The 15,500-nt window shown below is 42.0% G+C and overlaps 1 protein-coding gene across 2 annotated transcripts in view; it reads right to left on the reverse strand.

The window, feature by feature from the left end:
- Positions 1 to 15,500, reverse strand: part of CDH2 (cadherin 2) — a 321,968-nt gene that overhangs the window by 59,373 nt on the left and 247,095 nt on the right. For both annotated transcript variants that reach the window (XM_086965671.1, XM_086965672.1), the window contains 3 exons: positions 10,093 to 10,239; positions 3,191 to 3,346; positions 32 to 176 (listed from right to left, as the gene is read on the reverse strand). In XM_086965671.1, the coding sequence (XP_086821797.1) occupies positions 32 to 176; positions 3,191 to 3,346; positions 10,093 to 10,239 (448 nt within the window). The remainder of the gene's footprint in view (positions 1 to 31; positions 177 to 3,190; positions 3,347 to 10,092; positions 10,240 to 15,500) is intronic.

The following is a 15,500-nucleotide window of genomic DNA, read 5'->3' on the forward strand; positions in this document are numbered from 1 at the left end:
ATGGAAGCTCGCTCGGGCGAGAATCTCTTACCTGGCTTTGATCCTTCGGGGACAGACCCGTTCCAAACCTGATGCAGGAACTCGGGCCGGTTGTCATTCATGTCGATGACATTGATGACAATGTCAATGGGATTCTCCACCTGGTTGCCATTTACATCCACAGCGTGTGCCCTTAGCTGCAAAACCAACGAACAAACACGCATTTTTACTATTCAGGAAGAGCACGCATGAACATCCAACAGTCAAGCACATGGCATCAACACATTTCAATTCATGTAGCTGATTATTTTTATGTACAGTGAAGTAAAACGAGCGTTTTATATGAGAAAAAAAACCACGGAAGCACAATATAAAAAAACACCAGACTAAAAACATCTTTTAAAAATGCGTTGAACACAGATGTATTTTAGGACAGGCTCCAACGAGCATAGCCAGTAGGTTATCGACTTAACTCAAACACGATTAATCTCTTTGAAAGGCATAGCACTCATCTCCATACAGGCCCTTCTCCTGTAGCCAGATGCCATGCAAAGTAACCTGGATGATCAATTTGTTAAATAGCTGTTTATAAATTTTCCACCAAGAGGACTCTTGGGCAATGGTTAATTTGTAACACAAATAATTGCTGGGGCTGTCGTCAGGAGGCAGCTTGCACCAGCCCATTTCTCCTGTTAACGTCACCTAAAACAGAACCAACTATTAACCATGAAAGTGGGAAGAGGATGTGGCTAGCGGACTTCAGAGCTGGGGAACCAGGTTTGAATCTCGGCGTTGGCTCCATATAATGTGACTCTGGGCAAATCACTTAATCTCCACTCAGTTCAAATCACTTAATCTCCCCGTAAATTAATGTGTCCTTAACTGGTTCTCATGAGAAGTGCTGGTGTTGATGGTTAAGTGCCTGTGATGTGCACAGGAAACCACCAGCTTAAATTAAGCACTGCTCTTGGGTTAGTATGTGGTTAGCTACTGATGGTTCAGGATGAGGAGGATAACAGACTTTCTATTCTACAGAAGACCTCCGTATCATGATGATGCTTATTGTGAGGGTTAACTTTCCTTTTTAGGGAAACCCCCAGAGAAGTGTTGATACTAACCGGACAGAATCCTCACAGCTCTTTCCCTCTGAAACAGTAATTATCATGTCTGGTCCATACCTAGGGCACCCTGACACATGTATTGATTGATGCTTAGTGTGACATCATGAAGATCCTTGGTAAATTGTAGTAGTTTTAAGTTTAAATACTTTATTTCGGTCAGAGACCTTAAAGGCAACACAGACTAAAAATACTTTACAATGCTAGTTTGGCTATTACAAGCTAAAGATGGACACATTATACAAGGAGTTTTACGAGTAAAACATCAAAAGTTCTTATAATTTGCACTGAAATGAAATAACCATTCCTAATGAGTCTTAAAACAGGAAACACAACATTAAAAAGTAATAAAAACAGCATAAAAAGATATCATTTTGTTAAATCGTAATGGTTTAATGAGCTCTAAATAAAAAAATTGTGGCTTTTCCTTATAAGCCGCACACAAGTAAACCCACCAACATTCAATAGGTTTTGGGGCTATTTTTAAGATGAACCTTGTGGTTGCACATCAAAGCAACACGAGTACAGAAGCAAGTTTGTAGGCTAGACTTACTGAACTGCGCCCAGTTGGCGAAATATTAGTTGATAACAATCATGAATACAAGCTAATTCCTGTGTTCGGAATTAGCAACTACTGCTAGCTTGACAATCATGGCACGGATAGGCAATTTGCTTCTAGGAACTAAATAATACAAAAAAACAACACATGACCCAGTATCTGACCAACAGATTCTCAAGACTTGCTTATAGAGGCATATTCAAAGATATCTGCACAGAGGCACGATCCAGCGTCCCCGCTGTCTTGTGAATGTTGGACAGAAAAAAAGTAGGTGAACATCTGTCTCCTCATCTGCCCCACAGGCAGCACAAGCTACACTGCCCTCTGAGCACGACGTCTACTTACAAGTAAATTATGCAAATGGCAAAGTACCCAGCCTGAATCTTATGTACAACGATCTGGTGAATGGTGGGGCAATCTCATCCAAAAAAGCTTTCAAACTTAGTCTCACATTTATGATTTAACAAGCACTCAATTACGCTACCATGACTAATTGATGTCATTATCTTACTCCATGCGTGTCCCCAGAAAGCATTGTTTACTTTTATAACAGAGGAAGTAGAGATAGACTCCGGGCTTAGCCAGAAATCAAAGAATCCCAGTGCAAAAGGGAATGCTTAAGATAACTGAGCCATTGCAGAGAGGCAACATACCTGTGAATTAAAAGAATATCATTTAACCTGTTCCTGTAGCTTTCCAGCACAGGGACCAACCATATATCAGCCAATATAAGGCAGGTTTTAGTCTCACCATGGCGTTAAATGGATGAACATTCAGGTCCCCTCTAGTGGTAATACGTTTGCAATGACAACGGAGCATGGAGAAAAGGCAATACTGATTATTTTTGTCCCTGTCAAGTGGACTTAAGCTTCAAGAAGGGATTACGACCCCATCCAGACCCTTGTAATGTGTGGGGAGCATCCATGAAAGGACATTTCTATTTTGCCTGAAGCACTAAAAATCCTTGCACCATTCCTGAATGGCAGATTCCATTTTTAAGTTATAGATGCCCAGCTGGCAAGGGAAAATACCATGAGGAAAGAGATGGAGTATGGAAGCCGCATGGGTAAATGTACAATGTACTGATCAAAGTCCCCAAAAATAATGCATAGGCTTCAGTTCCTGACAATGTAATGCTAATTTACTCACAAGTGCAAATTATCACTTGTTTTTAGGCAGGCGTTTTAAACACTCACGCTCGAGGGAGGTCGCAGTACTGTTGCAATCGGCATCACCTGAAATTTAGCTAGTACATAGTCGAATCAGAATCTGAAAAACACATTTGTACATGATCCCTTCTTTCAACATTTACTTTCAATCATTCTATTTACTATTACTGCTGACTAGAAAATTTAATTGTGAGACCAACATTGAAATCCAGGCTAATGACTGGTATTGCAGCAGGAGATTGGACACTCTCATGAGGAAATAACCTATAATTACATTTTTCTTTCTGAGCTCTGAGACGATGGCAGATGCAACTGAAAACAAACGGAAGGTCAGAGTAAATGTTAATGTTTATTTAACAACTTACGTTAAAGGAAGCTATGTGTTCCCGATCTAAAGGTTTGGTCACAGATAGTTGCCCAGAGATAGGATTGATAATGAAGATACCAGTTGGGGGCTGGTCACCTCCTGGTCCTGTAACACTGTAGCGAAGCGAACTGGATTTATCTCGATCAGACCGGATCTAAGCAGCAAAAGTAAGAGAAATGCATTATGCAAACGCTGAACATATTTTAAGGCCAATCAATGCAAACACTTTTTTAAAGAATACAAATGAAAATGGCCAGACTATTAACATTGAGGGGCACACACAATCACTAGTATTACACAGGGGCTAGACAACTCAAAATGATGATCAAAAGGCACCCGAAAGCCTAAATTGATAGTTCACATTACATATCACTAACACCACCTGTGGAGTCAAAAACATGAAGCAATATGTGGACTTCATCTGGCTCGGCTTTTGTACACCCATGACCTGGCGATCCAAAATCCACAGGCCGCTGGAGCTGTGTGACAGAAGACCCGCCATATTTATTCACCCCAACACATATGTTTTCCAGTCTAGAACTGCCATGCTTGGTCTCTATAACAAAGTGGTATCTTTAACCATATGGCATCGCAGCATTTATAGAGTTGCTGAATCGGTTATATTGAAGGTTGCCAGCATTGCAGGACAGTGCTGAACAAGGAAAAATCTAGTCCAGGTCATTTTTCTGCGAGCATTCCCTTTCCCTTAGTGCTTTTTGCCCTATTCGCTGCAAGCTACTTCTGACGGTGATTTCTGTCCCCTACTACTTTACAGGTGTCTATTATCTTTAACAGTTATGGCTACTGCTGTGACTATTTTCTTAGCTTAACTTTGAACAGATGTTACTGTGACTGTTTGCTGATGCTGGTTTGAGAGAAGAGACTCAGACAGGTTTCTGGGACTACTCTTCAAGTGGTGTTTGACTGCACTCTGATTCTAGTTCAATGCTCCTTTGAAACTTTGCTCTTTTCCAAAAGGACTCTTTATGGGTTCTGGTAGGTTAGGGTCCGCTTAGAGTGAAATAGGGATTCAATTCCTTTATGGAAGACACTGCCATTTTCTTGATTAACTCTAACCATGATTTTCTTGATATTTCTGTAAACAGATTTATCAGATTTACTAATTGGAATAAAGAGACCAAAACTATATACTAAACTCTTATTGATAAATGAAGGTTATCGAACTGATCCAAAACTCTCAACTAAATGACTAAATTAATGATGATTATTGAGATGTTTTCGATTGATGCTCCATTCTAAAACTGCAGCAGTAACCAGAAAATGTATATTCTTTTGCACAGTATCAAGGCAGCTTCCATCTCCGGCTGGATAGAAGTAAGGAGCAGGGAGAGACCAGAGAGCTGCCAGATGTTTTCAGTGCTGTCAATGGGTGTCTTGGACAGAGATGGGAGCAGAGACTCCAGCGGAAGTGTTATCAAAATATATACTATCTTCCTCTGTCTCTACCCAGTTATCATTCAGGAAGAAGTGAATACCTAGCTGCATGAGCCACATTGACTGAAATTTCCCAAAGGCCTCTATACCATCATCATACAACTGAAGTGGGACTTCTATTGGCTGAGTGAGTGGAATCACCGAGAACACTTGACTTAAGGAAGAGCGAGAAGAAACTGAAGCAATCAACAATGTTGATAACGAAGTGATACTTTAGGGGTTTTGGTCACTTTTGAGGGTCTGGTTCCCAAGGCAGACGATGATTTAGCTTTTGTCACTGACAAGGTTCTCGTTGATACTGTTCTTTTCACTGAGGCAGATGCTATGAGAGCTCCAGCCAGTAACGAGGAGATGATTCACAAGGCTCTTGTTGATGAGGTATATTTTTGACAATGAGTTCACTAACAACATTTTGATCAATGCAGAGTTCATTGACAGGCAACTCGTTAATGAGGTGGAGGTTATGGCGAATGAGGCAATCGCTGCAAAGGATTTTTGAAGCAAAGACTGTTGGATCCTTTTTTGAGAGTGTGACAAGCCTTCGATCCCGATTGCTGAGGCAGGCATAAATACATCAAGGAGGTCCCAGTCAGTTTTTGAACTTTCAACATTTTTATCCATTACTTCTTTCACTCCATGTGTTTTTTTCAGATCTCTTTTAGCAGGCAACAAAGCGTTTCCTAACAATTACACATCGGAAGAACAATATTTCCCTGAGACAATGTCTAAGAGCCTTTCTCTGTCACAAAGAGCTTTTGTGGAGAAAGATTGGCAAATGAGACAGTCAAGTGGTTCATGGCGTAGATGTTGGGAGTAAAAGTATTCTGTATGTGGGTCAGCAACATATATTTCCTTTAGTGCATAAGTGCAGTAACGCTCTAGCAAAGAACGTAGAGAATTCCAGTGGATCTGCTTCTAGGTTTAGCTGAAGCTCCATGGCCAAAAATGGATGAAACCAAAACAGAACGAGATTATCATTTTATAAGTCTAACACAAGGTGTCTGCATCAAAAGCGTTTACTCTAAAGCAATTTTTCCCGCAGAATGACAGTTTTCTGAACTCAATTGGTGATACACGAAAAATAATCTACTAGGGATTCCATAACACAACTGTGGTGTTGAAATCTGGTGCAATCAGTGGGGTGTGTGGAAGTTAAAGCAAATCGCCGCAGTGAATGGATGTGCTACTAAACAGCAATGCTCAACGCTATACAAAATATATGGAAGTTAATACTGTTTTGTAATGGTATGCAGAATTTTCAACCCTACGAGGGAGAAGGATTGAGACACCTGACTCTATAAAAGACCATTTTAGGAGAATCCGATTTCTTATACTTCTAGGTACCATACATTTCTTTCTTTTTCCTTTATTACCATCAGAACATTTCCCAAATGCTAACAATAAAAAAGCTGAAATTAATAGACCTTGTATGATATTTTCAGTATCCTATGAAAATGGACAACTGTATGTGGCCAGCTCACGCGTCGGAAAACCTTCTGATTGTTTTGTGTACGCACCAGACGGAAAAACAAAAAAAAAAACGTGTATCCACAAGCACTTGAAAAAATAAACAGAATTAAAACAACACTTTAAAATGTTTCCATATTAAAATGAATAGTTTCAATAAAAATGACACAATGTAAATTGAATGTTATCATAACAAGTTTCCTTAAATTTCCTTTCTTCTGAGATCGCAGCAACGCGCAACGGGTAAGCTAGTATAGAAATAAGAACAGATGATCTCGATCAGGTCAACCCAGTCTGGCAGACGCAGTTCAAACAAGTAGATGTTGAGGTTCCTCTAAGGGAAGAGGATTAGACTAATTCTAATAGTTTCAGGGAACTCCTTCAAATGTCTGGTTGGTAAATAAGGGAATGCCTTGTTCACCGTTTTGGTCTTTGTTTTAGGGAACTCCAGAAGACAAGATTTGCTTCTATGCATCTGTCTCATCCAGGGGCATTTAAGTTGTGTCATGTCAAACCTTTAGTGGTTTGCGGGCTAATTTGAAGTTGATGCCTGCATCTAATGGTGACCAATAGTTTTATTTCAGAACTGAAGTGATAGGATCAGATTTGCTTTTGCCCTGAAACGTGCTGCACTATGTTGTGTGGCTTTCAGTGGTGGGATTGCGATTTGAGGTTGGACTACTAGTAGAACATTGACTCCTAAGAAGTGGAAAAGCAAAAAGCTTGGACTGCTCACCTAAAATCTGAGTTGCGAGGAGTGGTAGTCTTAATTTTTTCTTACCAGTTGGACAAGATAGGAAGCAGTTTTCACCAGCTTATTGACATTCCTAATCAAGGTGAGGTTTTGATTAATGGTTATCAGAGACACTTGGTCAATGGAGCTAGGGATGATGAAATGTTAAGCAGCAAGATGTAGTAGGTGTGCATGCTTTGGAGGACATAGGCGTGCAAGTTACAACCTACACTGTGCAGATTCTTGCTCCACTTGAGGGGTGTCAAAACTCTGGCTGAATACCCATTACAAGTCCGTGAGAATTGTGAGATACTTTCACCAACTTCTGATAGACTACAGATAAAAATATAATTTGTTTTACATACAACGCAAGAACGCAAATGTTTGTTGCCTGAGACCTAGCGTCGTCAATTGAAAATCAGTAATGTGTGTACATTTTTCACTCATAAATAGTAAACAATGAGAGATCGAGGAGCTGGGGAGAGCTAAGAGCATAACTGTGGTAACTCAGTTTTACACATTTGTTAGGGGCAATGGGATTTTAGTAAATCGCTAGGCATGCTGAAAACAGACAGCATGAATGATCTGGTTTGGGAGTGTAACTCTATAAAAAATATGTTGTGTCATCTCATACTATTTACCAGAGTATTTAATTAAGTTAATCATACCACATGAGAATCAAACCACAGCGCTAAGGAATTGCTGTTACTTATCATATGAGAGGTTTCTTGAAAGCAGGATCAGACTGACTAAAGCTTTGGAGAGCTGTCCATGATCGCTGGTAATATACAAATATTTCCCCAGGACACCAATCTTTGAACATTTAAACATGTTAATCGATCAGAAATTATTTTCTGGAGAATGTCGATAGATGAGTAAGACAGTTCAGTAACAGGAGGCAATAACCGACAATCGATAACAGCAGTATTTGGTGGAGTGGTCTGTGATTAAGAAGAAAAACAAGTATGTTAAGTCCCGCATCCCGACCAACAACATGGCACAATAATGAATCCTACAGAGGATGAAACAAATCTGACTGTTGAAAATATATGGGACATGACAGTCTGCGGATGAGAAGCAGTCTTAATAGCGGCCTGCATTAGCTTGTGGTTTTGCTCCGAGTCTTTTCTCGATAGCACTGTTTTTAACAAATGAAAGGATAAGGCACTCTTCTGAGTTCACCTCGCTTCTTGAGTACCTCAGCATTGCTCATGGAGGGAACCCCTTCATAAAATGCTACAGGAGTAGGCGAGTGGTTCCAAGGTCTCAATCTGGAATGTTTCTTGCCACTGCATATTAATCTGCACACCTAATAATGTTTTACTGGAAATAACACTGCAAGTTTTGAAGCTGAAGAGAAACGGGGCTTATTGAAAATGTGCATACCTAGGCACATGGCCTGTGACAGGGTTTAGGCTTGTAGATGAATTCGGTAATTTTTTTGTTTCTAACCCTGCTCACAAGAATGAATGTTTCACCTTTGAAACAATAATCACGAATTGTACTTATCACCTTGAAGGAATTGAGGTCTAGCTCAGAATAGGCCTCCCAGTGTTAAATATACATGATTTTAAATTTGCATCCGAGCCCCTGGTGAGCTGGGGATTCTGGGCTACATCGGCCTGCGCCTGCCAGCAGCCGCTCGCTGATTTCATTTTCATTTGCAGAAAGGGTGGTGTTAATTGTGGCCCAAAAGACACAACCGCAGCATCATTTGTCTGCAGGTGGCCTAATCGGGGCCATGGCAGAACACCTGTGGGGGGGGGGGGGGGGGGGGGGGGCAGCTCATTTCCAAAATGAATAAATAATACCAGGGATTGGACGGAGAATTCGAACACAATACGTTAGTAACCGACCTCCTCTGCAGCCCTTCATTAGCGACTGTGCGGTGACGTCGATCAGCAATAAGTCGATCTTATAAAAGCAATAAACAGTCCTGGCACCGCACCCTTGCTTGCACATTTCTTGTTAGAATATTGGCAATTAAATAGAAGCTGATGACTGTAAAGTAACACCCAAAGACCAAAAGATGATTCATATTTGCATTACGGGCAGCAGAAGCACGAGATGGGAGGGTGAGTGTTTTGTCAATTTCCATAAAGTACATGTTTTTAAACTAGTCACAAAAGTCAAGCTCAACACACGAAATTATGTAATGTTCATAAATATGTACCCTTAACATTACGAAGGTGCATAAGCGAATCTGCAGGATGGCGGAGATGCTTAGAACACATGTATATGTACTTTTCTTTAATCTTTAATAACCTTGGCCCCGTCTGGCAACCTGTTCAAATTCAGCTTCAAAACACATTACCGTAAAAAGATTTAATAAGGAGTGCCCGGGGGCATTGCCATAGGTGAGGCAAGTAATAATAACATGTTTGATGCATGCCATATGAATAGTCAGTGATGTTATAAGTATGTGGAATAGCTTTAAAAGTTTAATAATATATATATATATGATTTTTTTTTTACACAGCGCGCTCAGAATCAAATGATTTCAAGGTTCGCCCAAACTTTGTGATTAATAAATACAGCCCCGCCCTCCATGCAGAGTTGGCTGAGCATGGCTCCCGCTGTGCCTTGCAGGCTATGGTGTTATGGGACCTGGTGCAGAGAAAGACAGAGGGCCCTAGGTGCAGGTGTGCCCAGTGGGCTCTAAGGGGAACATGGTAAAAGGCTTGGATAGTGGGCATACTCTGCACTGAGAGTCAAGAGGCCATGGCAAGAAGCCCGCTCGCTTGGCTCTGGTGCAGCAGGTCTTGAGACACAGCCTTGTCTTGCCCTGCCAAGCATCCAGGGCGTGTACAGTCTGTAGTAGTGCCCACCCATCTCCTGGATAGGTAATTGAGTGCAGGGCATTGCCAAGAACCAACTAACTTGGCCAGAGCCAGCCAGGCAGGGCAAAAGCTACGAAGTACATTTTGAACTTTTCTTTTGACTTTGCAAAGTTTTTCCAGTAATACATTTGGGGAGATGCGCCCATTGCATAACCGTTTCTGTGAATTCCCTTTTATACCAAAGTGACAGCATTTATTGATGTACAGACTGTGTAAATTGAAACATACACCAGACACTTACGTATACTTTCGTCTTGTTCAATCGTATATTTTTTGCTCCTGCCTCTCCAAAAGGGAAATCATTTTAAAGACATTTTCACACACTGAATTTCAGCAGAGAGTTTCTTGTAAGATTCAGAAATGTTTGCTTGTTTATATGTTAGATGCAGAAAGGACAATGCTCACCCGCACTAGTTCTTGAGGGAAAGCGCCTCTGGAGTTTTCTGGCACGTTGATTGGCGGGATGACCCAGTCTCGCTTCTGCCGCCGCAGGTGCCCGCTGCGCGTGTGCTCTCGATGCGGAAAGGAGATTTCTCTGATTTGGCGCGTTTCCTTTTCGAATGCAAAATGAGGGGAAAATGAACAAGGCAGTGAGTGTGAAATCCATCAAACGCTGCAACGCAGGACTGCGAGCGAGCCCGCAATGCTGCATTTTACGTGGCACTTCTTCACAAGGTTTAACAGCACGCAGAGGATTCCAAAAATAATTCGACACACAATTAACCTTTTATAGAACAATTAAAATTGCAAACTCCCCCATTCTGGATCTCATCAGCTGAGCAAATACATTGAATTAAAAAACATTTGGTTGAAGAGCCGCTCGCCGCATTGCACTGGCTGGCGGTGTGAATACAGTGCTGAATTTTAACGTCCCAATCCTCCTCTTACCATTAGCCAGGGCTACAGTACAGGCAATGCCCCGCTGTACATTAAATTCAGATCGGAGCGCGCTAAAATATAATTTGCGTTCTAGGAGAAGTTTAATACATACGGGTAAGGAATGTCTCAAATATTTATGACCCTATTAAATCCCATAGAATTAATGCTCTAATTATTTTTAAACCTATGTCAGCCATGATGGATGGGGCAGATGACCCACTTTGCACACTGGGCATTAATCTTTGCTGACTGTCAACATTTCGCTTCGATTCCTTTCTTCCAATCTGCAATTGATTTCAGCCGATGGTTTCCCTGATTCCCACACCCAAGTCGAGAGTTTTGTGAAGAAACAGCCGTGTACCCGGGGCATCCATAGCACCAACGTGAACATTAACATTTTCTACGGAAATGTAAAAGTCTATGAGAATCAGCATGGACAAAGGAAGTGCTTACTGCCTCAGCACACACATAAACATTATTCCACTGTTTCCCTGATATTTAAAACAAAGCACCCTGTTCCCAGAGTCTCAAAACTATGTATAAGACATACATGTACAACGTGGATTTAGATGTTGTCAGTTAATGACTAGTCTCTTTACTGCAAAGGAAATGTGGTTAGTGATTTGCATCTATTTGACAGTGTGGTTAGGGATTTCAGCTTTATTTCTGAATGTGTGGTTTGTGTTTCCTGCTTTTTTGTTTTACTTTGAGTCATAGAAAAAGCCACTTATGGAGGTAATTGAATGAAATTGGAAGTGGGATTTGTATCCCGGCGTATGGCTTGAAGCTCAGTGCAGCCCTACTCTCAAGGTTGAAGCCACACTTCTATATCTCACCAGTGCTAGTTGTGGCACAGTTTCTAGTTAAATGTACTGTTCATCTCAGATCAAGAACACACCTAGCCGGGAACTCTTCGGCAACACTGGACTGAAAGAGCTAGTCAGGGCAGGCCACGGAAGCTTGGTTCCTGTACTCAAGCGAGAAACACACAAAATGACTTACCTGAACATCTAGAGCTACCAGACTACACACTTGCTTCAAAAACAGAATGGGGCAAAGATGCCTGGTGAAGAGGATACCATATTACTTAAAACAAAGTGATTGCAGGCAACGCAGCAAATCACATATATTCCTAATATTAAAATCAGATTGTTTAAAAACCATCAACCAATCAAAGCTATGGAGGTAGCCAAAAGCCTACAACTGCTACAATAGTCCGAAAGTAACATTTGTAACACTACAGTCCCCCTCAAAGGATGAAAAACTATAATTGAAACGGAGAAGCAGTGGCATTAACTGGATGACGTAAATTTAGAAGGTAGAAAAAGGCTTAATGCAAGTTAAGCAATCATTTCTGGATGAAATGAAAAACCTGAAGATATGCCAAATACATTGACACATTTGAAATACTGCACATATTCCTACTCTAAATGGTGCAGAAACATCAAAATGGAACAAACCCTGATATATGAAATCAAAGTAGTAGGATCAGGGTCACAGTGGTGAGCGAGGGTGTGCATACATGGGCACATTTTTGTAGGCCTGTCCTAATTTTTGCCTCTGGGGAGGGGGTTGGGAGGTCAGGCAGCAAAAGACTGACAAAGCAAGAATCAACTACCTGTTTAGTAACCTTTGTCCTGGCTCCTTGCCTTCTCAATGCATCGGGGGGGGGAGGGGGGGTGGGGGGGGGAGTACATGCTCTTTGAAATGCGAAACATGGATAATTTAAAGCAGTGCACTCATACCATAACATCTCGTCTGAAACACAGAGCCAGCTATGTAAGATCTTGTCTTTTCATTCCTTCCCCTTTTTGTTCATTCAAACAGCAACTCCTCCAATTATTGCTGAACATGCTGCCTGAATCCTGCAGGTTCAAATGTAAACATTTACAAACTTTCTACCCTGAATCACATCTACTATAGTCCCTTCTAGCCACCTTTACAAGACTCTCAGATCTATCTGCCTAATATCAAGGCTAAAGACCATCCAACCATAAGCCTTTACACTCATGTTTCCTTGAACAGATATTGATTAATTTCAGGTGGACTTAAAAACCCACGAGTTGGCCCGGTAGCTCACCTCCTGGAGCACAAAAAGAAGCATGGTAAGAACAACTGACGGGTGAGGTCATCTTGATAGCTGCCCAACATTCATTAACTCCAAACTCAAGGCACCAGAAAATCCCCTAGGCTTCCATATAATCAGTATTTCAAAGACCAACATTGTATCAGTAGTATTTTCCAATTTGTCCCAAACCAAACCACTATGCCAATTTTCCATTCGCCACAACATGATATTCCACACAAATGCACTTATGCTGACAACTATAAAACTCTGTAAAATAAAAATAAAACGACTACAACTTCATATCGCCTACCCGGTGAAACAAATCTGAGGAAAGGGAAGCATTATATCTGGTTCTCATACACTACCATAGCAGATTTACCTTGCATGTATTCCATGTTCCACTATATTCAAAACCTATACTCTGTGAACGATGCAATTCTGAATTATGCGCTATTCACGTTGATCTTGTTGCCTGCTTTAGCAAGGCAATAATGATTCTATAACTGTCATGGTGTACCATGTTTTCCATACCATTCCCTTTCTTGCTGGACGATCTGTCTCCTTTCGGTAATCCCTGCTTAACATCACTCTAGCACACAAACTGGCCCTAACTTAGAAAATAGTTTGTTTTAAAATACACATTTACTGAAGCCCAAGACTCACGATTAGAACTCTATAAACACTCCTTAACATATGCACCCAACATATAGTTGTTGTCCAACAATTAGGCTTTCATTGGATTTCCAACAGCACCCCCCACAACTGTATCATCATGCACCATTGCTCAATACCCACCTTCAAATGGTCACCCTCAGACAGTATATGATAGACAGAAGCCTTACACCTTCATGTACACAACATGGTATCAACGTCATATAGCTGGCAAAATGCTGCTAACCTACAGCACTGTCATTTAATACAGTAATATACACAGAAGCACCACTCTGATAAAATAAATTCACTAAACATTGCACCACAATTTCCTACATGGACTTTAATGCATTGTTAGAGAACACTTTACTGTGGCTCAGCAATGGACAACTAACCATAAAATTCACAAAAAGACATGATAGCCCTGCGGCACCCCCACCTATACACACAAGAAGTTCACAAGATGGAGCAGAATTTGCTGTTCCACTGATTGACCCAAACCAATTCTATCCTAAACACTAGCATCTGTCAAGCTTACAAGCAAATACCAACAAATCCGAAACACATTCATTTGATAGGTCTGCACAAAAGGGAGCTCATTTTGAGAATTCTGATAGATATCACTACTCAAATGTATATAACACAACATAGTAACCTAATCTTTATACATACTAAGACTCCATCACAGCCGGTGCATGAGTCTGTAACTGGGTATGTGAGTGGGTGTGTGAGTGTCTGAGTGGGTCAGTGAGTGGGTATGTGAATGTCTGAGTAGGTCCGTGAGTGGATGTGTGAATGTCTGAGTGGGTCTGTGAGTGTGTGCGTGAGAGTCTGAGTAGTTCTGTGAGTGGATGCAAGAGTCTGAGTCGGTCTGTGAGTGAAAGTATGAGTCTGTGAGTGGGTCTGTAAGTGGGTGCATGAGTCTTTGAATGAGTAAGTGGGTGTGTGGGTCTGTGAGTGAGTGCATGAGTCTCTTGGAGGGTCTGTGAGTGGGTATGTGAGTGTCTGAGTAGGTCTGTGAGTGTGTGCATGAGTCTCTGAGTAGGTCTGTGAGTGGGTCTTTGAGTGGGTGAATGAGTGTCTCAGTGGGTCTGAGTGGGCGTGTGATTATCTGAGGAAGTCTGTGAGTGGGTGTCTGAGTGCTCTTCGTTTTTAACCTCTTCTGCTCTGCTTTGCCTTTTTTGCTAATTTTCCTTCCCTGTTTTGACACTTTCAGCTAATTTTTCTACCCTCGTTTTAACATTGCTGCTGTTTTTTCTGCTCTCCCTTTTCTGTTAGTTTTTCTGCTCTGTCCTCTGCACAGGGGAGAGTGGCCCCGGGAACCCCATCACCCGGGATCCGGCCATTATTCAATGGGGGAGGGGGACAACACAGCTCTCTTTCCTGAGTCAATTCCGGCCCGGGGACCCCATCCCTGGCAATGTGTCTCTGGGTGCCCTGGTCCCAGACAATGAACTCAGTGTTCAGGGTGGAGATTGCGGGTGGAGCCTCAAGCCCTCGCAGTCCCAGACGGCTTCCCACATCCTGCGGGAGCCGGAATTGCTGCTGCTTGCAGGGAGTTGCTGCAAAGGCAACCCCCTCCATGCAGGACCAATAGATTCATCTCTTTCCCTGCCTGCATCTCTGCGGGCAGGGAAATAGATGAAACCTCCACTTCCAACCGGCAGGGGAACTTTGACAGCCAAGCAAAAGCTATGTCCAGGGGGTGGGCACACTGGGACATACATAGTGGTCCGTAAGGCTTTTTAGAAGCCTAGGAGGAGGGTCTGCATGCCTCCACCTCCACTATTTGAAACAAGCCCCAGTGAGATGGTGGTCCCCGGGGCTCAATGAGCCTCAGGAGGGGGACCCATGTGTCTCCCTCCTTTAAAAAAAAAAATGTCAGCAGCACCTAGCCCACCAGAGGGTTCAATTCAAAACGAGCATGGGAGCTACAACTTTTCTGCTCCGTCGCATTTCCACAGCAAAATGTCAAAATAATGCTTCTTTGCCCTGACAGGGTCAATCTGGGACCCCATGACCAGAGCTAAGGGCTCAGGGTATTTCTACCCTGCCCCTTTTTCTTTTTTTAAAATAATTTTTGTTTTTTGTGGGGCTCGGCTGAAGCCGAATCCCAAGACGGCTGCCAACACTTCCTGGTTGAAATGTTGGCAGCCAATCAGATTTCAGCACGGGTACTGCCGGATCGTCAGAGGATCTATATATACAAAATTGG

This window comes from Lissotriton vulgaris, chromosome 4_1 (genome assembly GCF_964263255.1).
Source record: "Lissotriton vulgaris chromosome 4_1, aLisVul1.2, whole genome shotgun sequence".
Taxonomy (NCBI): Eukaryota; Metazoa; Chordata; class Amphibia; order Caudata; family Salamandridae; genus Lissotriton; species Lissotriton vulgaris.